The following is a 26660-nucleotide window of genomic DNA, read 5'->3' on the forward strand; positions in this document are numbered from 1 at the left end:
ACATGCAATTAATAGACTTCTGGAGATAATCTAATAATCCTGATGACAGATTTACAAGTTTGAAATCATCAGTGATTCACATTATCATACAGTATATGGACTTAAAACGAGCTGGAAAAATTAATAGGAGATGCATGTGACTGAAAAATGGCCTCAGGAGATTTGGATGATTACTGGCAAGTCCCGCCGCGTTGGAATAACATGAAGCAAGTGTGTAAATATAACTCGTGTGCACGTGTGTATCCGTGTGTTTTTGTGAGCAATATTTCCGGTCCAGTGGATTTTATCTCGTATCTGACATTCTGGTTCAGAGCTGCTCTCCTGCTGCTCCTTTGATCTCCTTCCCATTCTGCTCTGGTCTCCTCTGACTCCCACTCACTCTGACCTCCGGGGACTGTCTTCCTGACTGCGGGCCTGATGAACACTGTGTGAAGCTGGGGATCCGAAGGCGGTGGGCAGAGCCCGTAGCCTGGAGGGTCACAGGCCAGCAGGAGGGATTTTAAGGGCTTTAGTCGAAACAATGGCCTAAACTGTACTCACAGAGGTGAGAAAAGATGACAAAGGGAGAGAGGGGTTGGAGGTTTTTGCTTTGTTGACAATAAATGTGTGGTCCACTTCCTGAAGAGATGTGAATGATTGAGCAAGGTTGCTGTGTATTGGATTTGTCTGAAGGGTTTTTGACGGCTGGTAGCCAATCATTTGTGTTGATTTTCAATCGATAACTTTAATCTTCCTGGCGCTATTGCTGGCTATAGTAAAAACACACGTCAAAAGTCTCTTCCCTGATCGGTTCACATAGCCTATTTTAAATTTCTCAGTAAAGGTCGGAAACATTTGTTTACATTTATCAGAATGTCCAATGGCCTGACACCGCTTCAACCGATAATGGATTAAAATGATGAAGTTTGGCATAAAGTTACTCAGTGTCATCTAGTTCAATCACAGAAGCTTGATGTATCATTCAGGCACGATTATGCATGCTGTTAAGTTATGTGCATGTTCAATGTAGGTGCAAAGCAACTGGAAATAAGCACTGATGAAGACAGTAACATCTGCACACCCCAAACCACAAAATTATCTCTGTTGATCCCAGTTGGATCTTTGTTAGCTCAAAATGTTTAAAAATGGATTCCACACCCATTTATAGTATATACAAATAAGCTGGTAGGCTATGCGATGGCAGGTGTGGTTAACCTGCCGAGGGTTATTAATATCTCAAAATAATAACAATTCCACAAGTGAAATTACATTAATCAAAAAAATGTATATGTACAGAGACAGTAATGCATCATATACTGTATATCAAAAAATCTTAAATGGCTACATAATTATATATGTCAGGAAACAATATATTGTATATTATGAAAAGCATGGGAAACATATTCAAACAGAAAAAGTCCACTCATATACATATATTTTCTCTTAATATATATTTACATAATGTGTAAAGTCAGAAAATCTGAGTTTATTTCATATTACTGGATTAGTCCTCTTGGTGGTATCCTCTGAAGTATAAAGATGTAAAAACATTTTCCCTTTGGAGAAGAAGAGTATGTCACCTCCTCTTCTTGGTGTGCAGGAGAACTGATGGTGGAGTTCTGATTGTAGATTGTAGAGCAGAGTTCTTCCTCGTTGCAGGGAAACATAAGGAGTGCATTTTGATTTTATTAGTTCAATCTGTCACTAACAACGTTTTCTTAATTGAGATGGAAAAGGCTTTGAAAAAAGGCATTTTCATCTATAATTTCAAAGACCGACACCCTGACTTCACTGATATCCAGTATATAACAGAGCCGATATCGGTATATAACACAAGTTTGTGGGAGTTTGTTTGAGTGAGCTTGTGTGTGCCTGTGTGTCTGCTCAAGCAAAGGATTTGGAGTCGGTGTGCATGATTGGCACACAATGCAGATGTGTGGGCAGCAGATGCCATCTGGAGAAAGGGGAGTGGGCTGGTAGAGGGAGGGGATGGGGGGGGGGGTGCTCTGCCACTTCCCCCCCCAAAAAAAGGCTGCTGGTTTGACAGGAGGATAAAGAAAATGATGGGAGCGTAATCAATCAAAAACAATGTGACACAAATCAAGAAGAGAAGAGACACAACCCGCCCACTCTAACCCCAACCACCATCACGGTCCGTCATTGTTGGTCCACGAAACTTTGTCTCCATTGGTTGAAAAAGATCAAAAGCGTCCCTCCAGGTCCCTCTCGGGCCTTTTAAGGTTGCCAGGCTTGTCGTCAGGGGAAAGTGCCTTTCATCTGGGGATGGAGTTTTGGACAATCGATTTTTGGGGCTAAATTGGCCAATTTTGGCAGAGTACCAGATGCTTTGTTTGCTTCAACATGCCAGTTATGATGCTTTGCAGGAGAGACTAAAGCCCTGCAGTGGCACAGTATTGTGTCTCAGGAGACCTTCACAAACCCACACACACCTCTTCATCCCTTCCAAATCAGCCTCATTCTCTGATTTCCTTGAGCAATCTAAAATCAGGGCTCCACTGCAGCCCTCTCAGACCAGTTATACATAAAAACACCACACTGTCTCTTTCTTTGAGCCGCATCTACGGAAAACAAAGCCACATTATGTCTGTTGAAGCATTTGAAACAAAGGCAGGTCTATTTGCAATGAGATCACCCCTATGAGAAAACTCTTAGATATTTCCTTGTATGGGCAGAAATAAATATCTTGTAGCCAAGTCTTGGAAGCCTGAGGTTGGTGTGACAGTTACAAGAAGGCATGGGAACTGGGGCGCTTGGGTTCTGCCAGACGGGGATGCTAGAGGGTACAGACTATATTTCAACACAAGGATACATTCATGTATGTACGATGCTGTAACGACATGAGAGAAAGTGGCATTCGGACACCTGCTGAGAGTGAAGAAAACCTCTTATAACCGCCTCACCATCACAAACAGGTTTTAAGCCAAATGAAGTTGCCTAAAATCAAAATGCATGCAGCTTCGTTTAAAGATAGCAGGTTTCGCATAACATCATTGAAACACTTTTCTGATCCGTGTGATGGAATTCTGTTTTGACTTTCCAACCCCGGTAAGGATCAGCAGTCCTACAGTGGATAAGGATCCAATGACTTGGCCAAGGGCACTTTGGCATGGTGCATGTTTTCCAGCTGAATCACTGTCTCTGTAATCTGTAAAAGGCCACATTCCACTCTAAAGGAGACACAGAATTATAAAGATGCTGGTTGTGGATGTGGAAACCTATCTGTTGTCAATGGCTGCAGTGTATGGAGGTGCAGAACACCCTGACCTGCCCATACAGTGACAATCTCCTCTGCAGATCACTGAAAGGTTGCCCTGCGGGCCACTGCGATGAGCACATCTCATGGGAGCAATTGAAGACCTGTGTAGGAGGACAAAAATGAGTGAGAGCACCCTGGGCAAAAGCCCGACCCTGGACACAGCTGGCTTTTCTCAACATAAGCAATGCAGCCTTTGTTTGAAGAAAAACTGCAATAGTAACATCAATTCCTGTGCATCATTCACCTTTGGAGCTCCAAAGCACCAGATCTGCTCTACTCTGCACTTATGGATGTATCCGTGTGCAGATTCCATCATAAATACCCATAAAGCCTTGATAATATTAGAAAAATAGCAAGTGAGTAATCCAATAGAGACTCAGCGCTGATCACAAAACAGCATTGTCAATTTCACAAAGTGCAATACCATGTTAGGGAGGTCATGCTCATGCTTGTTCTTCAATCCAATTTTGGAGGCAGAACAGGCATCAATATCTCCGCTAGGTGGCGACCTTGGTCTGATGCGGCTCACCTTGGACAGCGCTGCGCTTGACTGGAGCCAGACTACATGCAGGATCGGCACAGTGTGACGGCTGAGGAACACAGAGGACAGAAACTGACGCATTGCATTTCGTGCATATGAATATAGGTTTGAGAAGTAATTTCTATGTTTCATGCAAATTTAAGTAAGCAGTGATTGAAACAGACATCATTACCCAAACAGAGAGTTCACACACACACACACACACACACACACACACACACACACACACACACACACACACAATTTCCCATTCGTTTTCACTATTGACTAACAGCACATTTCCACCCTCAGTTTATTCTTGTAATGTCAGTCGGTGACTCTGACTCAGTGAGTTTTACATCTCCTTTGTACCAAATGTCCTGGAGAAATGCCACCGCACACAATCATCATCTCCTAATGTTCACTGGTAAATACAAAAGTGAGTTGTTAGGGGTGTGCAGGGGGTAGTTAATGATTATTCCCCCCCCTTTTTTTCTCTCCCCCTTTTCACTGTGTTTCCTATATGGATTGACGGAGTCCGCGTCAGAGCGCACAGACTAGACCCGCCTCCCGGCTGTGGTGCGCTCGGTGCGTCTCTCTTCGCCTGTCCGCTTCAACCCCATATTCCACTGGGAAAGAGAGAGAGAGGGAGAGAGAGGGAGTGAGTGTGAGAGAGAGAGAGAGAGAGAGTGAGAGAGAACCTGGGATAAGAGCAACGAAAGAAAAAGAGGAGAGAAAAACGGAACAACGACACAAATGGCACTCATGGCAGGGATTTTGTTCACGGCCACCTTTGTTTTTGGGATATCTACATTTGTTTCGCCGGCACGGATATACCCCCCAAATGAAGGTAAGGGTTACTGGGAGAAAATAACTGCCGCGGACTTCTGACTTCATCCCCGCTCCGTGTGTGCGTGTCTGCGCAGCGGAGCCTCACTTCGTGGCCCCTAGTTGCAAGTGCGTGGAGCCGCGATGAGTTTAATGATGGAAAACACAGGCGGTCACCTTTGCGCAGCGACTTTTGCGGGTTTTATGTGAACGAAGCTGGAAGGAGAAGTGGCTGTCCAAAATCCGCGTCGGCTTTTTTGCTCTCGGCTCGGGCTTGGATCATATGCCAGCTGCCGAAAGGCTGGGAGCAGGAATACTTGTAGCCCCGATGCGTGTTGCTCTGTCTGTTAAAAGAGAAGGTCAAGGCGATCTCTGCCCAGCAAGCGGCTTAATGTTGCGTAGCATCCACCGAAACGGACCTGTAGAACAGAATCGGGGAGAATTTACGAGTCAGTGGCAGACTCGCAAATTCGGCACCCGTCCGACTGACCAAGCAGCTCTTTATTTAGCAGTTTCAGAATTGCTCACATTGATCGCTCCTGCTGTCACATTGTGTTAAGGTGGAAAAGGGTTACGGGGAATAAAGGAAATCGGTTATAAAAGTTCGGTTGCGCTGCGTGGTGCATCAGATTCACTCCGAGTTAAAGAATAGTTTCCAGCGCTTCTTACATGATCTCTAGGCTTCGTTTACAAAAAGCGAGCAAACATTGAACTGCAAGATGTTTAAACTGAGCATGGTGTGTCCTACTCAAGACAAGATCTCGGAAGCTTTCGGGACTAGAGTTGCCTGCTCGGGGTCCCAGGGCGCAGTGTAACTAGTTTCAAAGCGCTGGGCCCAGTAGAGATTACAGTCTGCTTGTTAATGTAAACGCACATAAATGAAAGACTTTATTTTATTCGAAAGGGCCTCATCTGGTGCACGAAGTCTGTGCTCCGCAGAAGTGCGTCTTCTGTTTCCGTCCTGTTAGGCAGAGTAAGCCGTTTGACACAACAAGTCCACAATGGTGCATCGCGGGCTCAGTTTGTTTAACTGTGAAACAAAGGGTTCAAAATTAAAATGGATCAATCTGTAATGTACCTTATAAACCTAATGTATACAGTGGAATTACATAGCGGCCTTTTTTAAAATTGATTTGTGATGATCAGTTGATTAAGCATTTTACCCAAAGCGAATTGAAAACAACCTTAAAAATAAATATAGGTATACGCTTTGTCGTTTAATTCAGTTGAAAAAAATGTTTTGATCGATGCTTCGCAGGTTAAATGTTTTACCTTTATTGTGTAAAGCAGCTTGTCCGTCCGTCAGGGGCATTTTAAATGCGTTTTGTTCTCCAACGGCCAAGTTTATGCGCACGGCTCCCTAATTGATTCCGATCACATCAAACATGCTTAAAGCTGCTGCTGAGCAAACTGAAAAATCACTCGTTTAAATGCATTTGGCATTTGTAGAAAATCTTTTTCTTAACGAAAATCCACCGAAAGCCCAGCAGGGAATTACGCATAAAAAACATTTACAAGTTTATCATTTATGATACTAATTGGCCGACAGTTTTCTATTCAGTCCTTGTACTGACAATCACAACGAGGATATTTTTATAATTGAAAAATTCTTTAACGATTATTTCTCTTCGTTAAGCCTTAAAAAAAACAAAAAAAAAACAGCAACCCATTTTTCTTCGTCAGTGTGTGAGACCGAACTGGATTATACGTGCCACTGCTGATTGTTGTATGGACGGACTGAGACTGCATGCTCACATCTCCCATTCTTGTTTTCCAGTCACGTTACTGGACTCCAGAGCTGTACAGGGGGAGCTGGGATGGGTCGCCAACCCGACAGAAGGAGGGGTAAGTACTGCAAAGAAGTGTCCCCTTGTTAGGACGCACGATCCCCTATTGAGCAGAAATGGAGAGATAATATCCATTATTGGCAGGAGCTCTAGACTGGATCGCCAAAAGATACACAGTCTTCTTTGATACGATTTTGTCCTGGTGAGCCCTTTATAGGAATATCTTTGTCTATGATTTATTGTGCAGCTGCCTGAACTATAGGGACATTAGGCCCAGGGCGAGATCAAGGCATAATTTCCAGTATCTTACACTAATATATGGATGAATCAGAATTTGCCATTTTGTTGTGTAAAGAGGCCCTCTGGAACACCCTCCAGGGCCCCATGGGGTCCCCGGAATTCACTTTGAGAAACCATTGGATCTATAGGCACCCCCCTCACCCCCTTCTCCCCTTTCTCCTCGCTCCCCTTCTCTCTAACCACCCTGTAATGGTCAGATGCAGGGGCTGATACTGCAGCAGGCGTCAGGTTTCCTGAATAGATGGTGGATTGAATCGGCCTTTGTGGAGAAACTTTATATCCCTTTCCTCCATTGAGTCGAAGAGAGGGAGAGAGAGAGAGTGGGGAGAGAGAGGAACTTGGCAGTTGAGAGAGGGTCCTCTGGAATGGATGAATAAGGGGGAAAGTGCAGTGGGGTTCAGCTCTTGCCGCAGGATGACTGGATCGGGCTATAAAGCAATGGGGAACAGGGTCGACCAAATGCGTGATCTCTCAGTCTAATTGGGATAACTACACTGGCCCTGAGTAGGGAAAATAGGAGCCGCAGTTGGGCCCACAGTGGCCCCAATGCGCCAACAGCATTGGTCTGTTAGGGAAAGGTGAGGCACATTCCAAGTCTTAACCAAGTCTAAGTTTGATCACATAGCAAATGCCCAAAATGTATTTGAATGCCATACCTTCAGAAGTCAGTGATGACCTAAATTAATAATTGTTCATAATAAACAACAGTTGGTCAGCAATGAGTCACTCCTCCATTTGTTCAACTTACAGAAATGTGATGAACACAAGCAGGCCTTTTAATGTTTTATGATGAGCAATACAAATTAGCAACAATAATGTCAACTAATTAATATGAACCCAGGGGAACAGAATTTCACCTTGTGTAAATGTTCCAGGCTCTGCCGGCAAGCTTTTCTCAATAATCTTGGCTGCTGCTGCACCCAGGTCCTCTCCTCAGGTTCTCCCCGTGGCCATTTTGTCACAAACAAGTGATTGACAGGGTCCTGGCAGCCCCGTCAAGCCTGCATTCACCCTCTCATTACAACCAATTGGCCTTATTCTTCCTCTTCCCTGCTATCAGGGAAAGGTGCGGCCTTATCTCAGGACTGCTTGATTTCCACAACAAAGGGGGGGGGGCTAAAGGAAGAGAGCAGAGTGGAATGGAACAGCAGGGAATGATAGACATTTGCTCAAATCATACAGCCCCAGCTATGTTTAGCATTATGCCACCCTCCTCCAGGGAAATAGGGCTTTAAACCAGATTGTTTATGATAAGGCATCAAATCAAATCTGGCAGCATAACCCATATCTTCCACTGCCCCATTATGACTTTTTTGTACAGCCTGTCTACTCTTGTTTACAGCCAAGCTAGTCAAAGACTCTATTTAGAACACACAGTGAAAAACTTAAGGGAACACACTGCTTTGAGCCTCTTAAGAAAGGCTTGTATTTGCTCAACAGTTCTTAGTCGAGAGGGTAACTTTATCATAAGTAAAACAAACATTCCCTCTCGGCAAAAAGAAGCCAGGTCGCGCTGGATAACGAAATCCATGCGCCACATGTCAGCGTCTCCCTCTTTCTCCTGAGTTCATTCTAACAACAGCGGTGAACATTTGTGCTGTCTCCCAGTCCCCATCGTGTATGCAGATGCAAAGCAGACACACATTAGATCATTAGAACTGATTCACAGACCTTTACTTTTTGCATTCACATAATCCCGTTTTCATTCTTTCCTTTTCTTCTTCTCCTGATACCCTGAGCCATCCAGGTCTCTCAGTGTATGTGTGTGTGAGTGTGTGTGTGTATGTATGTGTGTGTGTGAGAAGAGGATTTTGTATACCACTCCCCAAGTAATTGAACTGTAGGCATTACTGAGACATAGAACTAATTACATATTTCCTTTCCAGCAGTTGAGACGAAGCCATGAATATTAATATCTTTATGATTCTATATTAGGACCTAACAAGTCTACTAGGTGCCATTCATAAAATATGCATTAAGTTTAGCCATCAATTAATTGCACTCCTGAGACTCAGATATTGACTAATTTTTCTTGCATGCTCTTAGCTTTATATCTCATTCATGGCAGAGACTGGCTCTAAGTCATGTGTGATACTTGCTTAGTCCCTTTTAATTGGGAGAGCATTTAGTTATGATATTTTTTTGATGTTCTTAACCTTTAACAATACTGCTATAACACGTTTATAGCATTTCCCTACTGTTTTGATAATCTAATTTAGCTATGGTTAACTATGGTTTAAGAGGTTTAAGAATATCCTTGTAACATTTTTAATGTTGTGACCTTTCCCCAGTGGGAGGAAGTGAGTATTATGGATGAAAAGAACATTCCCATTCGGACGTACCAGGTGTGTAATGTCATGGAACCCAACCAGAACAACTGGCTCCGCACTGACTGGATCCCCCGCGGTGGTGCCCAGCGTGTCTACATTGAGATCAAGTTCACCCTCCGAGACTGCAACAGCCTTCCTGGGGTCATGGGAACCTGCAAGGAAACCTTCAACCTTTACTACTATGAGTCCAACAATGACAAAGAGCGGTACATCCGTGAAAACCAGTTTGGCAAGATTGACACCATCGCCGCAGATGAGAGCTTCACTCAGGTGGACATCGGCGATCGCATCATGAAGCTGAACACAGAGGTGCGAGATGTGGGTGCCCTGACCCGGAAGGGTTTCTATTTGGCCTTCCAGGATGTTGGAGCATGCATTGCACTTGTGTCTGTCAGGGTCTTCTACAAGAAATGTCCTTTAGCAGTGCGTAACTTGGCCCAGTTTCCCGATACCATCACTGGAGCTGATACCTCCTCACTTGTGGAAGTTCGTGGCTCATGCGTGGATAATTCAGAAGAGAAGGAGGTTCCCAAGATGTACTGCGGGGCTGACGGAGAGTGGTTGGTGCCCATTGGGAACTGCCTGTGCAACCCTGGATATGATGAGCGCAATGCAGAATGTCAAGGTAAAGAAGTGACATTTATCTATTGTTTTTTGGGCTGACTGGCTGTTTTTGCCTTTATTGCTATTTATAGAGCACTCTCTCTTTTCTGATGCTGCCTTTCTGTACTGTATCCTACATTTTTTTTCATTCCTCCTTCCTGTTGCTCTGTCTCTTTGTCTTTATGCTTGTTTAATTCTTTGTCCTTCAATCTCCTCCCTCCCTTGATTCACCTACCTTGTACTCTGTTGCATATTTTTTTCTCCTTGCTCTCCCTTTTCTACAGTCTTCTTCCCAGTGTCTGGTGGTTGATATAAGCAATGATGTTTGTAAATGGAGTAATTAGTGGGCCCACTGGGAGGTGTTGAGCTATGGCGTGCATCCCAGGAGAATTGGTGACAGTGTGGTTGTGGTGGGGGGGCGCAGAGCTCTAACTTGTTCGCACTGCCGCTTTGTCTTTCAACCCCACCTGCTCTGTCTCTTATTCCCAATGGAGTCTGACACTGGGAAAAAGAGATAGGCAGCTTTAGAGGAAGGAAAGGAGAGAAAAAGACTTTATCATTCCAAGCAGGTATGAGAGGAGTGAAAATACACAGCTGTGAGATGGAGTTGAAATAGTGCTATTTGGTAGGGGGGAATAGCCCTTCGTGGACGATTATTCTAGTTTCAGCTCACTGTGATCTTATACTAGGCTGTTTGATGAGGTTTTAAGGTCATTGCAGAGTGCCTCTTTCCAGATTTTTAAATCAGGAGCATGATAGAGGCTTCAGCATGTTGGTGAATTCAAAACATAGCCTAGCAATACCCACAAAGAAACCTGCCAATAGATCTCTCCAAATTTCTGCTTTTAGAGGTTTCAAGCTTAGGCTCTTACGATGAGTGACATTTTTGATCGACTATCCCCTAATTTAACTTGCTTGTTTCATTGCGCACAGTAGATTGCAGTTGATAATATGCAGCACTGTATTATGGATAACATCCAGTGGTATTCAGCAGCTGCTTAGTGGATCACATGCAGCATTTTGCAAAGCCAAGGACTAGTTGTCAACTGGCCAGATGAGCAGATGCTAATTCTGCCACGATGGTTTATTGGTATACACCACCCTTCACACACAAAAAGCAGTGGGCCACAGCAGTAAGGGGTCAGAGGCTGGGCACGGGTGATTAACAGGGGGATGGACCACTACACCTCTCCTAATTTACAACGGAGCCTTTATCTTGGAGGACTAATTGCATGACAAACAGGTCTGGTGATTTAAGGGTACTACTGGCTACTTGGGGGTGGGGTAGGCAAAGGGGTACAAGTGGTCACAGATGGGTTTGTGTGTGTACTTGTGTGTGTATTTGTTCCAAAACGTATCATTTGAGCTTTAAGAACTCTCTTGGAATATTGCCCATCTTCCCCGTTGCTGGGCTCAGGTGGCTGCGGCCAGGTTTATGTCCCCAGGGTTGGCCTCAAAGAAGCACAGAGAATTGGAGGGTTGAGTGAAGGAGACCAGGAGGTTGTTAGTCACAGACTTTAGGTAAATCTCCCCTGGACTGGGTTTCTATCATGCAGTTTACTATAATAACCTCTCATTTCAACCCCAATCTTGTACTGTGTATCATAACTTTAATTTGTCTGAAACCATTAAAGTACACTCCAATTCCTCTTTAATTCCAGTTAAGATAAATAGCTGTTACCCTCCAAAGAAGGTGGTAAAGGACTTGGATTTTATGTGACTAATGCAGCCTCGTGGTATCTGCCAGCTGCCAGAATACTGGCAGTATTGCTTTTCAATCCAATATATCCATTTAGTTCACATATCACTGCATCTGCTTTGCCTTGTTTAAGTTTACAGTGCCAATGCATCCACTCCATTCACTTTAAGCTCCAATTACACTGTTTAAAAAGTTAAACATTTCACTTCCAGTTGGACGCTGGGAAACATGCATTGGTTCTGACGCCGCATGGCAGCCCAAGGCATTGGTGTGAGTCAGCTCCAGTGGCTCAATGGTTAAAAGGTGCTGGCCACTGTCACTTTTCAAGTGCACTGATGAGCTGGTTAATATTCCTCCATGTGACAGGCTCTATTGGAGAGGGGCTCCACTCCTATGTGACTGTGTAGACCAAGGGACTTAAACAGGAGCTAGATTTGGGGGGAGGGAGGTTGAATATCACGGGAGAGTCGTGGGCTTAGTTGTGTGTATTAATATATTTTTTCTGATATATTAAAAAGTTTTAATACATGTATGAGAGCGTGACAGCCTATGCTCACTCTAAATGGCCATTAAACACCAAAGTAACTGGTTTTAATGTTGTGGCTGATCGATGTAAGCCCAATCGTGTGTATGTGAGAGTGTGTGTTTGCATACTTGTGTGTCTGTGCTTGTCTTGTGTGCGTGCGGGGTTACAAGGGCACCTTGTGCCCCTGGTTCCCAGCCCAGGATGAATGGGCTCTCCTCCATCATTGTTTAGGGCAGCAGCGGAGCCGACTGAGCCTGGTGATGTTTGGGGGGAAAAATTGGGAGAGTGGGGGTTGATGGGGCACGTAGGAGTTGCATTCTCCACCCCTGGCAGAGGTCACGGGTCATCCCCTGCTGCATCCATCTTACTGCTGCGTCTGACAAGGTCGTGGATCCAGGACTGATTAAGATGTCAGGGTTTTGACAGTTGTGGTGGGGGTGTGTGTATGTGCGTCTGTGCGTGAGGTGGGCCAAGGGTGGCTAGGGTGTACACTCTGGGCCAAGACGAGAGGGGCAACTAGGGCACTGAGGGCCAAGGGGCCCCCTGGTTTAAGTAGAGGGGACTCTACTTAAACCAGGGACCCGAATGCAAACTGTCTGTTTGCATTCGGGATCCCTTTACCCATTAACCACCTCCCCCACAAGTGTGGTGAGGAAGGGTGGGGGTCAGGGTGTCCCCTCGCTTCTCTTCTGGTGAGGGGGTCCCTACTGTTGGAGGGGAGTTGATGAGGCTTCGGGAGGGAGAGATTACTGGGAACTACGGATGTCGTTATTGGGAATTGCTAATTACCCTAACTGTTTTTTTTTTGCCGAGTGAGAGAAACTTTTGAATAGTGGTGTGATCTGGCAGCAGTTTTGCATCTGCAGAGCAATGATCTGTGTTTTCAGGAAAATAAGCAGATTTAATTTGAAGTTGTGTTTCTGTGCGTCAGTGTTTTGCCCTCAAGCTGTATTTGTTGGTGTGTGTTTGTTGAGGATATGACTGGGCTGAGGTGTGAAGGAGACAGACGCTTTTGACACTGCAGAATGTTAGTACATGGGTGAGCTGTGAACCCTCATCACTAATCCACACACACACACACACACACACACACACACACACACACACACACACACACACACACACACACACACACACACACACACACACACACACACACACACACACACACACACACACACACATTAATGGCAGCTAACATTGCCTCAAAAAAAAAGAATTACGTTAACACTAAAGATAACATTTGGAATGCTCTAACATTTACATTTTTATTCACTTTTGAAATTTAAATGAATATCCTATTGACTTTTGCACATTTTATCTTTCCCTTTATTTCTGCCTCTATGTATGTTATACCAAATTTATCAGAAACAATTCACTTTTAACTTCCTTCAACTTAATCTTCATTTCCACTACTTAGTGTATTCCCTCAAAACCTGTTTATATGTGTGTGGGTAACGTCTTAGGACCCGATTGTGATATCAGTGTGTGATCACTGCATTTTCTTACCTGAGACCCCCTTTCTATTCCCAGCAGTTTTTGCTGAGCTTTAAACTCTTATTGGTATTAGATTAAGAGGTTTTAGGGATGAAGTTTCTCTCCTGTGCTCCACTCATTGTGTGTGTATGTGTATGTGTGTGTATCTAGGTCTCCCATTCTCTCTCCCTCTGTTGACAATGTTAAATATGCGCTGGGGAGCATCATTCTAAATTCACCACATAATTCTATTTAGCCCGCCGGTCCCTGATGGCTTAAAATACACAAACTCAGTCCCTCACTCCCCCCAATGTTTTCCTCCTTCCTCTCGCCTGCATACACACAAATTAAGCATTTGCATCTTTAAATCAATAAAAATCTGGACGCATGCAGAGAAGGATATCTTAGGCGACTTGAACCAATATGTGCATGTACACTCACACATGTACAGCCACGCATGCTCATGCATACAAACAAACTGACACAAAAGTCCAGGCACGCACATGAGAAAAAGGACATGTTAAGTAACGGACTCAAGTACACAGACAGGGTCATAAATATGTAGAGCAGATGTAAACACACACAAGGTTTAATATGCATTAGCACACAAAGACACACACTCAGAGCTGGGCAGAGCACCGCAGAATAAAGGTGAATGTACTCATCACTCTCCCTGCCACCAGAGAGGCTCATTTTGTGCTGCTGAATAGAGACGAGGAAGCTATTACCAATGGAGAGTAGGAAAGAACAACAGATACAGAAAGAAAGGACAAAATGTCTCATGAGCAATCCTCCGCTACTGTCCCCTTCCTGCTGAAATAATTACTTAAAGCATTTTTTATATTCTGTTCTTGTCATGCTCTTTGATGAAAAAAAAAAAAGTCCTCTCAACACTTCCCCTGACTGGATGGAGGCGGGAGGAGGGGGAGAACTGCTGGTGGTAATTCAGCTGTCATTAGCTGAGGTGCTGAAATGCTTTTCCTGCTTGGGCTGCTGTCCTGCCTCAGTGTTTGTTCCCTTTGCAGTTCTCAACACTCATCACCTCTCTGTCTTTTTCGTTGTGGTGCCCTATTTAGGGCAGGAAGCCACCGGTGATCGAGCATGACCCGGGCTGATGGCCGTAGTGCTCCCGCAGCGCCAGCTACACCACAGTGTGTATGAATACGCTGCCATGAATATCCATCTTTAAGTAATTTATCGCCTATTTGGTTTTAAAAAAGCTAATTTTTTCTTATGAAAATAAACTTCCTTTTTACCGGAGCGATGTGCTTTATTTTACCTGCTTCAAGAAACTGACACTGGTTTTAAAGGAAGTGCTAGAAGCATGTCAAACTACATTTGAAATAAGTAGAATTATTGCAGCCTCAAATCTCCTGTGGAAAATAAGGAGAAATAGCATGTTAAGCTGCAAAGATTTTATAATTGGCCCACAAAAATGCTAGCGTATTCTGTGTACAGCAAATAGGACACTGTATGCTTCATAGCATGGGGTTCCAGCAAATATGCTCTCCTTTGTATTATATTTTGTTTAGTGTGTTTAATAGTGAGGAAAAAAGTCATTGGGTTGAGATTATTTCAATAGTTTCACGTGGTTAAACAGCAACAGGTGTCATTTAAATGCCTGAAACTGGCTGATTTACAGTGTGAATTTTCTCAAACTGAATCGGCAGATTAAAATTTGGCTTTTATTTTTCAAAATGAGAATAAGAATCATGCTGTGCCCCAGCCCCATTTCAAATAGCAGCTTTTGATTTTGATGGTGGTTTATTCACATTGGAAAAAATGACAAAATGAAGCAGGCATACCAAAAGATGCCAGTATGCATATTAAATTTGTGAAATTTCAGAGATTGCTGTTGATGGACACTATTGTTCTACAGTGCAATACACAATGGAAATACTGTTGCTCCCCTATGAAAACCAAATATAATATAAAAGGGTGACATATTCAGCTTTCAATTTATTAAAAAAAACACTTTGTTTTTCAGTTCATCTTAAAAATTCAAATTCACAAAAACTTGCAATGATACACCACTTGCTAAATAGCATACTTTACAGATTAGTACAAAGTGTAGATTTATTGCCTACTATTAGTAGGTAATTTTGGACTAAGGATAGTTTACATGGTGGGTTGAGATGGCTGTTCTTACAGTGTAGCTCACATGGTTGTCAGCTGGCATCAGCAACATATATGCTCTGGAAGTGTCAAACGGCGGTTTAAAAGGACGATAGTATTTCTCCTCATCCTCTCCTCTCTTCTTCTCCCCTTTCCTCTCCTCTCCCTCATCTTTCTGAAAAACATTCTCTCTTTGAAGCCTGCGATGGGAAGAGGGAGCGATTAAAGCAGTCAGCAAGCAAATTAGCATGTCAAAAGGCCCTGAATCAATACCCCAGCTCTCTACCAACACAACCCTACAGTCCTTTCACCCCCTCTTCCCTCTCCCTCTATCCATCCCTGCCGTTCCCCCATTTCTCCGGCTGTTTCCCTCCTTCTCCCTCCATTTTCTCCTGAACTCCTGCACACTCTCCCTCTTGCTCTCTTGCCCCTCTCTTTCTCTTTCAATCACTTTAAATTTTTCTTCCCCTCTTCCTTCAAAACCCCCGTTTTCTCCTTCAGCTGACATACGGAGAGAAGAGGCAGGCTTTGTAAAGAGAGATGGACGGATGTATAGGCAGAGAAAGACGGAGAGGGAGAGAGAAGTGGACAGTGATCAAGTGGGCATGGGTGGACTGTTTCAGAGAGAGAGGTTATGAAGGAGAAGGAGGGTCTCTGCCACCTTCTTTGTCCTGAAAGAGAGGGAGAAGAGACCTCTATCGCCAAGAAGAGTGGAGGAGAGGGAGATGAGGAGGCAGGGAGGGAGGTAGAGAGAGAAAAAGAGACAAAAACACAGGGGGGAAGTGAAGTGGAAAGAGATTTAGTTCCAGTCTGGCAACCGTGCTTTTTCTACACTTCATCCATCGGTTCACCATTGCACGGAAATCCCTTTGATCTGGGTCAATGTGTTACTGATCGCGAGGACGGGGTGTGTGTATAAGTGTGTGCGTGTGTGTGGACAGACAGAGAGTTTGTGTGCGTCTGAACCATTATCTGTCCTATATTTATTCTGTGCATCTGTTGCGGCAGACATATCGCATGTTGTATCATAAACTTCTATTAACGTTCCAATCGCGTTGTGCAATCTGAGCCTGGAGACAAAGCATCCCAGCAGCTTTCCAGATGGACGGCCAACTCTCGCTCACGATCTGACAATGGGAGGCTGATTGCAAACACCTTGAAAATGTTTTATCTCTACCTCTCTCTTTCTCCTGCTGATTTCTATCTTAAGCTCCATCCATCCTGTCTGGCCGATAGTAGGTGGTCTTTTCTTCTCTTTTGTCGTCTTCCGTTTTCTCAGGGGGTGCAGAGTTCAGTGGCCAAATCAAAGGCTGCTCCGTTGCAATCAGTTAGGGGTTATGACAAAAAGCCTTGCAATAAAGGGCTGCTCTGTAATCTGATTGGCCCTGAGACTGGATGCAGTGTCCATTTTAATGAGCTGAGATCCCCCTTTTCTAATCACGGTGGTGGAGGAAATGGCACACTGGTTCATTCTCCCTGGAAAACGCACGCACACACACACACACACACACAAATTCTGTGTGTGTGAAGAGAATGAGGAATACATGCAGGATGTTGCAAGGAAACACAGTTTTGTGGATATCTATCACTGCAATTGAGCTACAAATGGGGAGGAGGTATTTAGGGCACCCAGGGTTCTAGAAGGAAAGTATAGGTGAGTTTGGGGCATTTCCAAGGCGTTCCAACTTGCCAGGCTAATTCAGTGCCACAAAGGATAAAAAACTGCATTACAAAATAGTTGGTTTGGAGAGGAAGGAGAGAAGTCAAGTATGACTTCCAAGGTGCATTTACGTAAGAACCATTTGATCACAGAGCTTAAACTTTTGCTACGTGTGCTGCTGATGGAGAGCTGGACCTTAAGTTTATTATTTGTAGAAACCTGAAAATATATTCAGCAGCTTAAACTTCTTCACTTTTAGTTACTGGGTCAATTTTGAATGAATTTTGCAACTCCAGCGCAGTTTTTGTTCTTATTCAGAACAGGGAAATGTTCCAAATTTGCTGCTCCTCTGAATGGCTTCTTTTCTGTAGCAACAATGGCTGAGGCTCATGGGTATTGTAGTATTTAGACCTATCCACAATGCTGAAATTTAAGCCATACCATAAACCTATTGTGTTGTTCAATTATCAAGGGGGTCTCTATGATATTATTATATTATGTCTATCTGTTTACAGTACTGTGTTACTCCAGGGAGTCATTGCTCCCAGCTGAGAAGTTGTCTGGCACATAAACATCCGTAAAACGCCCTGTAGCTCTTCCCCATTTCCAGTCTTTATGCTAATCTAAGATAATTGCCTGATACTTGTAGCTTCATATCAAGCATACAGATATGAGAGTGATATTGATCCTCTCAGCAAGAAAGCCTCTTTCTCAAAATATCAAAATCTTCCTTGAAATGAAAACTCTGAAATAGGTTTGTACATTGGAAATCATTCAGCAGCTCTCCTTGTATCTATTCTTGGATTCAGCCCAGAACTTTGAGATCAGGTTGCTGACCTCTTGCTGCGACTACATGTGTATGTGCGCCGACATGTAAACTACACATGTATCAAACACACCGTGGGGTTGCCTGCGAGGTATAACCTCTCTGCAGGAGAGCTGAAATATAATTTGGGGATGTGGAGGTCTCGAGCACCGGGGAATCTGAAGCATCAGATCTCCAGCCAAAGGCAGAGGTGTGTCCTTGCTAGGGCACGTCTTTGGGATTAGAAACCTTGATCCTCCCTGATCCGCAGTGAGCTGTCAAATACTGCTGGGAGAGGAGGAAGGAAAAAAAAAAAATATCATGGTCCCTTGAAGGCTCACAGCACGGAACGGAGGAATGCGAGGGGAAGAAGAAAGAGAAGATAGAAAACAGAGAAAGACAGATAGGCTAGAGATAGAGAGAAAAAGAAGTGATTGAAATAAAATGGAGGCCTGGATGTGTGTCCATGAAAGAGGGACTGTGTTTAGAGTAAAGGAGAGAGAAAGATGAATTGACTCCTGTCTAGTGGCCCTGATAAACGGCTGGAGATGTGAAAGGTGAAGTAGGGGGTTGTGGGTACAGACGGTGATCGCTCTTTGAGCAAGCCTTGTGTGGTTGTGTCACGATCTCTGGCAGCTGCGGTTGATATTACTGTCAATATCACTACCTGTGTGTATCGTAGAGCAGGTTCACCTCACGTTGAACTGGTTCATTAGAACTACTTTCTCCTGAAGAGAAAGGAAACGTCCCCTTTGAAAAACTGTTGATACCACATTCTGTAGATTATCCAGACAAATTGGTGATCAACAGAATATACCTTTCAAGCAATTTAAATGGCAAAAGAACCATGTGTTGGTGCGATATAGATCCTTTGTGTTTGGTGTGTAAAGATACAATATTGGCAGTGTTAAGCCAGAGAATAAAGGCAGTTCTGCAGGGAATCTGTGCTGCTCAAATCGCTGACAAAGCTGCCAAGTGTAGAGCATCAACTTAAGTGGCGAAAGAAACCATAAAGATAAGGAGAGATAACAGAAAAGGCAGGAAGAGAGCAGTACACATACTTGAAGCTGGGGAGTCCAAGAAATACAAATCATAACGCAGAAACTTGATTCTGGCCCACTTCCAGTGGTGCCCACACACTCACTTGAAAGCTTGCTGTGCATTTGAATCTCTCTCTCTTGTTTGCCTCTTCCCATCATCACCGTGCCTGTGTGTCTGTCCTCACATCAAAGCTAAAGGCTAAAACGTTACACATTAGCAGAGTAACCCAAGTCTAACCAACAGCCATTAACCCCAGGGTCCTGTTACACACCCCATGCCCCCCCCTGCAAGGCCAGGTTCAACTAGCCTGGGGTTAGGGAGGGCAACGCATACACCCTGCAACAAAGTCTGTGGACACGCGCATGCTGCTAACTTAGGAACGCACACTCACATCATGCAAAGCCATACCACGCGGGGGTATCACTTCCACGACTACAGTGACCTCGATCCTGTTTTGAGAGAGAGAAAGAGAAGGGGAAAGCGAGTGAGGCTAGTTCAAAGGTTAAAGCAGTGACAGCCACAGTGGAGACATTCAGACCGTCATTGGGCTGACATGAGCTGTTGAAGAGCTAGTGACCCAGGAACGTTTTTATGTACCCTGCCAGAGTTCACACACACACACTCACACGCACACACATGCACACAGTGCATACGTATAACTGCATTTAGACACAGACAATGCAGAGACACAATGGTGTGCACGGTTTTCTCAGGGCCACACACCCTCATGCACTCACACGCACAATAGAAGGTGTTTTGAGGCCCCAGACAGGCTGTCGTCTGGGAGCTACAAGTAGATTACCTAAACAAACAACCTAAAAATACCTTACTTTTCACTCGTAAATTGACGCTTGCCACCCCCACCTCATAACTGACCAAGCCTCCTCTGAGAAACAAGGCTGATGTTAAACTTGCCTCTGAGACCACAGACAACTGGGTAATTAAAGTTTTGTATTTGTGTTTTTGCACACGTATTCTATCTGATTTACTTCAGGGGTGTAGTAGGGCCACCTTGACTCTTTCTTTAGGTTGGTGCCAATATGTTTTTGTGGTGAATTCACCATTATGGCATCATATTTAATCATGTCCATGGGGCCACATAATACATATTCATATTGAGATATTTGGGTTGTTTGTTTTTTGAAAATCCTCCACTGCATGGGGCTGGATTCCCATTTTGTTTCCATATTTATCTGGATGCCAGTCTACAAGATATGGATGTAAAGGTTTATTTTGTCTTAAAGATGTATCTGATATGGCTCTGTGGTAATGACATCAGACTCTAACTGTCTTCCAGTACAGTTGTAGCCACCTGAGGTTACACACCTGTGGATGGAAATATTGAAACTGCTAAGAACAGCTCAAAAGACCCATTGGCTTTTACTACTCATACGGTAATAAAGTTAGCCAGCATAAGAAGAAAAAAGCACTGAGGCATAAAAGTAAGAGAGTAAGATAAGTAAGAAACGATTAATTGAAAAAGTGATACACAAAAAAAATAATCAACTATTTTGTTCATCGATTAATTGTTTGCCATTTTTTTTTAAGTAAAAATGCCAAATATTCTCCAGTAACAGTCTCTTAATTGTACTGCTTTTCTTTATCTTTGTATTTGGTAGTAAACAGAATATTTTTACATTTTTGCGTTTATTTGGGTGAAACAAGCGATTTGATGACATCAAATAGGATGTTATGAAGGGAAATTTTCACTATCTTCTAACATTTTATAGACTAAGTGAAAAATACATAAGTCAAAACAATAATAGAGAAATAAATCAATAATATAAATGAGGTTAGTTGCAGCCCTAATCTACATATAGATTTAAAGTCATATCATCCAGCCATACTTTAGCTTCATGCTTTGTTGGTCCTTGCAGGTTAAATGCCAGTGTGATATATTTGATATTTACAGGCATAATGATTAATCTTTCATCAGTTTATCCTTTATTTAACTATTTGTCACAGGTACTTTTTCTCTTTTTTATGAAAGTCTTAACACACATTTTATAAATGGAATGCAGAATATTTTTATTTTTTTTATTCCTGATTTTCAATTCAGAAACAGTTTTTAGATAAAATAAACAAATGGGAATTAACCCTGGGTGAAATTAACAATATAATGTAGAATTCTGTTTTATTTTTTCATTTTATTGAACTACGGAATTCAAATAAGCTCAAAACATTCTACCACTTGTAATGCGGACATAAAAACCTGGAAAGGAGAGAATTAATGTTACAGTATACATATTGCAAAAACCAAATCCCACACAATGCATGTTAGGTAAGAATGATTAAAAGTTCAGTCACCTGCTAATAAGTTAACCAAAATGTGCACTGTGAATGTTGCATTGTGGTTGATTCCAGTAATTTGTTATGTATTTGTGCTACAGCGCGACATGTGGTTTATACTTGTTTACAGAATTGCATGAGGCCCCATTGAGACGCCTCCATATCGCTTCCTTTTCCTCTTCACCTATTCTTAGTGTGTGCTTGTGTGCTTTCTCCTCACACATCCTCTCTTTTCCTGCCCCATTCTCCTTGACTCAGTATGGGTGGAATGGTTTAGTTCTCCCAATTGTTTAGCGGTGTGTGCCAATGTGATTGTCCCCTAGCACAACATTAGCATACTCCCCCACCTCTCTCCCACTTTTTTTCATGATTGAATTGAAATGCACCTCTTTTCATTGTAAACAATGTCAGGAAAGCATGCTAGATTCACTGCCTGCTAACACTCATATATGCAGACACACACACACGTCCAACATGAGACTTGAGCCACTGGAGACTCTGGGTAAATTGGACAAAGACAATACCTTGAGTGACTTTGTTTACCTCCCATTGTCCCTGCTGTGCTCCTGTCCCCAAAGCCAAAGCCACGAAGCCTGTTTGGTGGACGTGCGATGTGTCTTTGTCTGTGTTTGCATGCATGCATGGTATTGCAACGCGCACCTGTGTAGTCCAAAGGGTCTTTGAAGGTCTTTGTGTGAATACCTGACAGTGCAGGGGTTTTTAAGCCTCTGTTTGTGTATATATGTATTTCTTGTTTGCCTTGAATTATAGTCCATTACCCACCTGCTGTGTGAAGCTTAGGTCAAAAAGGTCCTTAGTGAGTTGGCGCTATGCCCGGCTTTGGGTGGTGCCTCCCTTGCGGATCTGGCATGGGGTGCAAAAATTGAATCTGAGTGGCGCCCACTCAACGTAGCCATTCAAACAGTGTTTCATAAAACTAAGATGGATCTGTTTGCTGTCTGTACCTCTCCCTGTTCTCTTCATCTCTGTGCTCTTCCCTGTCCATTTTGAAGTCCCAATTATGTCTCCTCTCTGTGCACTTTGCCCTCAGTGCTCCTTCTCCCTTTAGTTTTCCTTTCTTTCTTTTCCTCAAAGTCAACTTCAGTAACCCATGCCTCAAGTGGCTGTGGGTGGAATACTTTAGATTTTTGCGATATAACCATTGTACTAATATTCCTTTTTAAAGCCAGGCTAGAGGAATTAAGGAGGAAGGTTAGGCCTACGTGTCAACAGGAACGCAGGGACCTTGGTCTGCAGGAAGTCTTCAGAAAAATATTTCAATTTTTTCACGTAATGCAATTCAAAGAGTAACAATACAGGTGGCACTCATAACAAAAAAATGGGTCTATATTGGAGCGGGAAATGGTTTGTTTGGCCTGTACATTAACAAAACCATTATTATTATGCGAAAAAACTCGCACTATATGTAGATACTGCAAGAAATCAGTTATGGACATGTTAAATAGTGCAAATTTGCACATTTTTGGTTTCACTCCGGTGTTGAATTTGGATCAAAAGACCAAGAAAGAAGCATAAAGGAACAGTTGGTAGTATTTGACGGCTGTTATCAAATATAACCATTTTATGCTTCCAGGGTCTATTTTGTTTTGTTGTAATTTTTAAAACATGTTTTGCTCATCTGGTTCTTTGGCTGGAGCTGGTAGAGACATTTTAATTAGGGCAGCGTCCTGGGTGGCTCTTGTGTGATGGATTGGTGCTGCTAAAAATACAGTTATAAATCATCAGCATTTGACAGACAAACTGCTGGCAACTCTTGCACTCCCTGGAACTGGCCCCTGTTGCAAAGCTGCAGTGATCGTCAGCAAGGTTAGCTTGTGTGTTGTTAACATTTTTAGCCTCGCTGGCTTTTGTTCTTAGCCTTCATTAACACTGGTAAGGACATCAACCCAGATTTCACTACCCGACTTTTTTGGTTTTGCATTTAAAGGATGGTACCACTAGTATGGGACATTTTCCCCCGCCAGCTCAAGGTCAAGATGTGTGTCGAGTGTATGTCATCAATCATGGTGATCGGTTTCGGTGGCCGTGTGTCCCTCATCCATCACGCTGGTGGGCTTCGCTGGCCGTGTGGCTGTGTGTCGCTGTCAGGGCAGGAGGTAATTAATAACCCCCAGTGACGGAATTAATGAGTTAACCTGCTCCACTCTCCTGCTGTTCCAGTGACAGATGTTAACGGTCAGCAGCTAGTTATCCCTGCTAATATGCCAGTGGCTCAGGTGTATTGATGTGTATGGTCTTTTATTATCTATATACATGTCTATGTGGAAATAGACAGTATATACATCCAAGACTTTTATTGTTTTTTTTAAAAATCCAGCTTGGGAATGCAGCCACAAAACACCGTTGGAATAGCAAACCTTTCTAGCAGGAGTCTAACTTAAGCAACGTACTGCTTTCCACAGGGAGAGATAGCGAAAAAAGAGATAGAAGAGACACAAAGGCAGCGGATTCTGACAGAAAGGCAAGCCGAATAGAGATCACTGGCTCCTCAAGGTGCAGAAGAAGGAGAAACTCCTTGCCCTCAGGTCCTGAAAGCCGATCGCTTCGCCCTTTGAAAGTGCGGCTTTGTGATGACGCCTCTGAATGCTCTTCTGAAGAGCTCTTACTGTCTGTTATGACTAAAAAAGAGTGACCGAGTTTTCATCACCCAAATAAGATAAAGCACAGCCTTGAAAGGAGAGGGAATGCTATAGTTTGAACTTAATTCTCTTTTTTGATTACAAGACAGACAATTGTTCTGGCTGGGCAGGCCTAGTTATTGTGTGCCATGTGCTGGGTGTTATATTCCTGGGGTTTTTGGATGGCTATTGTAACGCAAGTTTGCTCTCATGCTTTCAGTCCCCAGTGTATTGGATACTCTGTTGTGTAGGCTGCAGAATAGCTTGCCTATCAGGCTTTCTATGCAGGTCACTCAAGGTGGGCTGCAGTGGGTGTGTGTGTGGGTAGATGTGGTTTTATTTGGCAGCAGTGTGGGGAGCATCCATGGCTGTTCAAAGCCTGGTGTGTAGGTTGTGTACCACTCAGAAGAAAACTTAGCTGGGTTTTCGTTGGCTCGCGTGTGGGTAGCTATCATTGTATCATTAGCTATTGTGCACTCCTACTTTTTGCAGAAGCTGTGTTGAACAGAAATTCCTGATTTCCCCTCCCCTCACGCAGTGCAACCAATTCAGCCAGCAAAATCTCCACCATACGGACAAAACTACTCATTAAATCCCACAACCCTCTCTCTCCACCCTTGTTGCCCCCTTCCCTCCAAACGTGCTTTAGCTTCGAGACAACTGGGATGTGGATGGGGCGGGGGAAAGACTGACAAAAGGGAAAAAGGACTAAAGCCAGGGAGGAGGATTGAAAGAGTGAAAGAGCTGCCGGGGGAGAAAAGGGGGAAGAATGCACTGTCCCAGTCTATGAGGGATTCCATTTTTGCCTTTCCAGAATAGAACAGTAAGTCACCAGTCTCTTTGTCTGCCTTTGATCTCTCGGCTCAGGGATTTGGCACCTGACAAACCCCTCTCTGTCTGAAAGGAGGCCTGCCGAGAGAAAGCCTCGGCAAGTGGGAGACAGAGATACAGGGTGAAGGAGACTGAGAAAAAATGATACAGGAGAGCTAGAGGCGACGGGGTGAAAAAGGACACAGTTTAAAAAAGATGGTGTGGTAAAATAGGGTTAGACTTTTGAGAGCTGTATGAGGGGATAGGATGAGGGCTTCTCAGCTCAGATCCCATAAAAACTAAATACATGTGTGTTCATGTGTGTCTGTATTTGTGTCTGCGTGTGGGTTTGCCACGGCTGGCCCGGACAGTGATAAATTCAGCAAGTCTTAAGGGCGATTTCTCTCCGAAGCCATGGTTTCTTGGACCACCCACTACTGCGGTCTCTTCCCTCACACACACACACACTCACAATCCTAATAGGAAGCAAATTCCCCAGCTTTACTTGGATATCGACCTCTCTTTTCCCCCGACTTTTCCTTTCTGCAGGGCAGTCACTGCTATAAACAAGCCATCATATGTTTTCAAACACAATTTCTGAAATGCAGAGTTACAAACTGCAGATCAAGATGCCAAAGCCTGTCTATGGCAAACAAGGATTTGGAGTTGTGCAAAGAATTGTGGGACAGCCGGTGGGCACTCTGGGGTCAGCCTGGGACAGCTTAATAATTGACGAGCGAAAAACTCATCAACCGTGCACAGTTTGAGGTAGCCAGTTCTTAGACTGTGTCTCTTTAAAGAGGCTCTGGCTCAAAGGCTGTGAAGCATGGGACTCAATTAACTCTCCCTACAGCTTTTAGCAAGGGGGCATCATCTCATACATCTGGTTGACCCCACTCTCAACTCTGGACCCTTTCCTGGTCAGCGCACATGTACAAACCCTCACAGCCACTTTGTGTTTTGTCACCTAAAGCGGTCACAACCTCTTAAACAATACCCAAATATCTCACTGTCCTTCTATCTCTACTCATGAGACTGGTCGTTGAAAGACTGATTGAAAGATAGAGAGATAACACAAAGTGCCTCCCTACTAATCTCTCCTTTTTTTTGCAACTTTGAAGAAAAGGAACGGAGGCTTCACACACCCCTGCAGGCTACAATCAAAGAGGCCCTTAGCTTAGCCTTAGCGAGTGAAGCGGCAGGGATTTAGCCCTGATTGACTGAGTGGGAACATTCAAAGAATGGCTCAGCAGGTAGCAGCTAGCCCAGCTCGGTTAATGCCACGCTACGCTAATCCAGCTGCTGGAGAGGCGCGGCTGCGGAGCAAAGAGCCTGACTTTATTACGCCTCCAAGAGAGGGATTTCCCGGTATTTTAGGGGGTTTGTGGATTTCCTCTGCTGTTTGTATGTGTGGGCATGTCGCATGATTGGTGGAATGTGTGTTTTTTTTGGAGGATGGACTTCCTCTTCAATGTGGTGTATGTGGATAGGCACTGATTTGATTTCTAGTGTGGTGAACACATGTGGGAGTTTGTTTATGTGACTGTTCTTTTGTATGTAAGATCCCCTGATGTAATTATGACTGTGGCATTGAAATCCATGTCTTTGAAATGCACTTTTAGAACTGGGTTATGAATGAGCTTGTGAGTACAGCCAGCCTATGTGTGTGTGCATGTAAGGATGGATCGCTTTACCCATAATTAGTATTAGGGTATAATTATCTGATTTATATAGGGTATGAACTTACCCATTTGTCTCCAGTGGGTCTTTTTAAATCATAACAAAATAGATAGACAAACACACACCCACACACACACATTCACACATATCGCCCACTCTACCAAAACCCAAACCACCGACCCTCCGGCCTCAATGACATTTTCTGCCCGGTGCCAAGCACACGGCAGATTCACTGATTGGCAGGTTATTTGGTCCAATCAGTGTCGCGACTGTCTGCGCTGCACCTCTCACAGAAT

The 26660-nt window shown here is 43.7% G+C and overlaps 1 protein-coding gene across 2 annotated transcripts in view; it reads left to right on the forward strand.

The window, feature by feature from the left end:
• Positions 1–4393: 4393 nt before the first annotated feature.
• Positions 4394–26660, forward strand: part of epha4l (eph receptor A4, like) — a 52118-nt gene continuing 29851 nt past the window's right edge. For both annotated transcript variants that reach the window (XM_040130519.1, XM_040130520.1), the window contains exons 1-3: positions 4394–4626; positions 6382–6449; positions 8983–9646. In XM_040130519.1, coding sequence (XP_039986453.1) covers positions 4533–4626; positions 6382–6449; positions 8983–9646 — 826 coding nt within the window. In that variant the 5' untranslated portion in view covers positions 4394–4532. The remainder of the gene's footprint in view (positions 4627–6381; positions 6450–8982; positions 9647–26660) is intronic.

Source organism: Xiphias gladius, chromosome 7 (genome assembly GCF_016859285.1).
Source record: "Xiphias gladius isolate SHS-SW01 ecotype Sanya breed wild chromosome 7, ASM1685928v1, whole genome shotgun sequence".
In the NCBI taxonomy this organism is placed as follows: Eukaryota; Metazoa; Chordata; class Actinopteri; order Istiophoriformes; family Xiphiidae; genus Xiphias; species Xiphias gladius.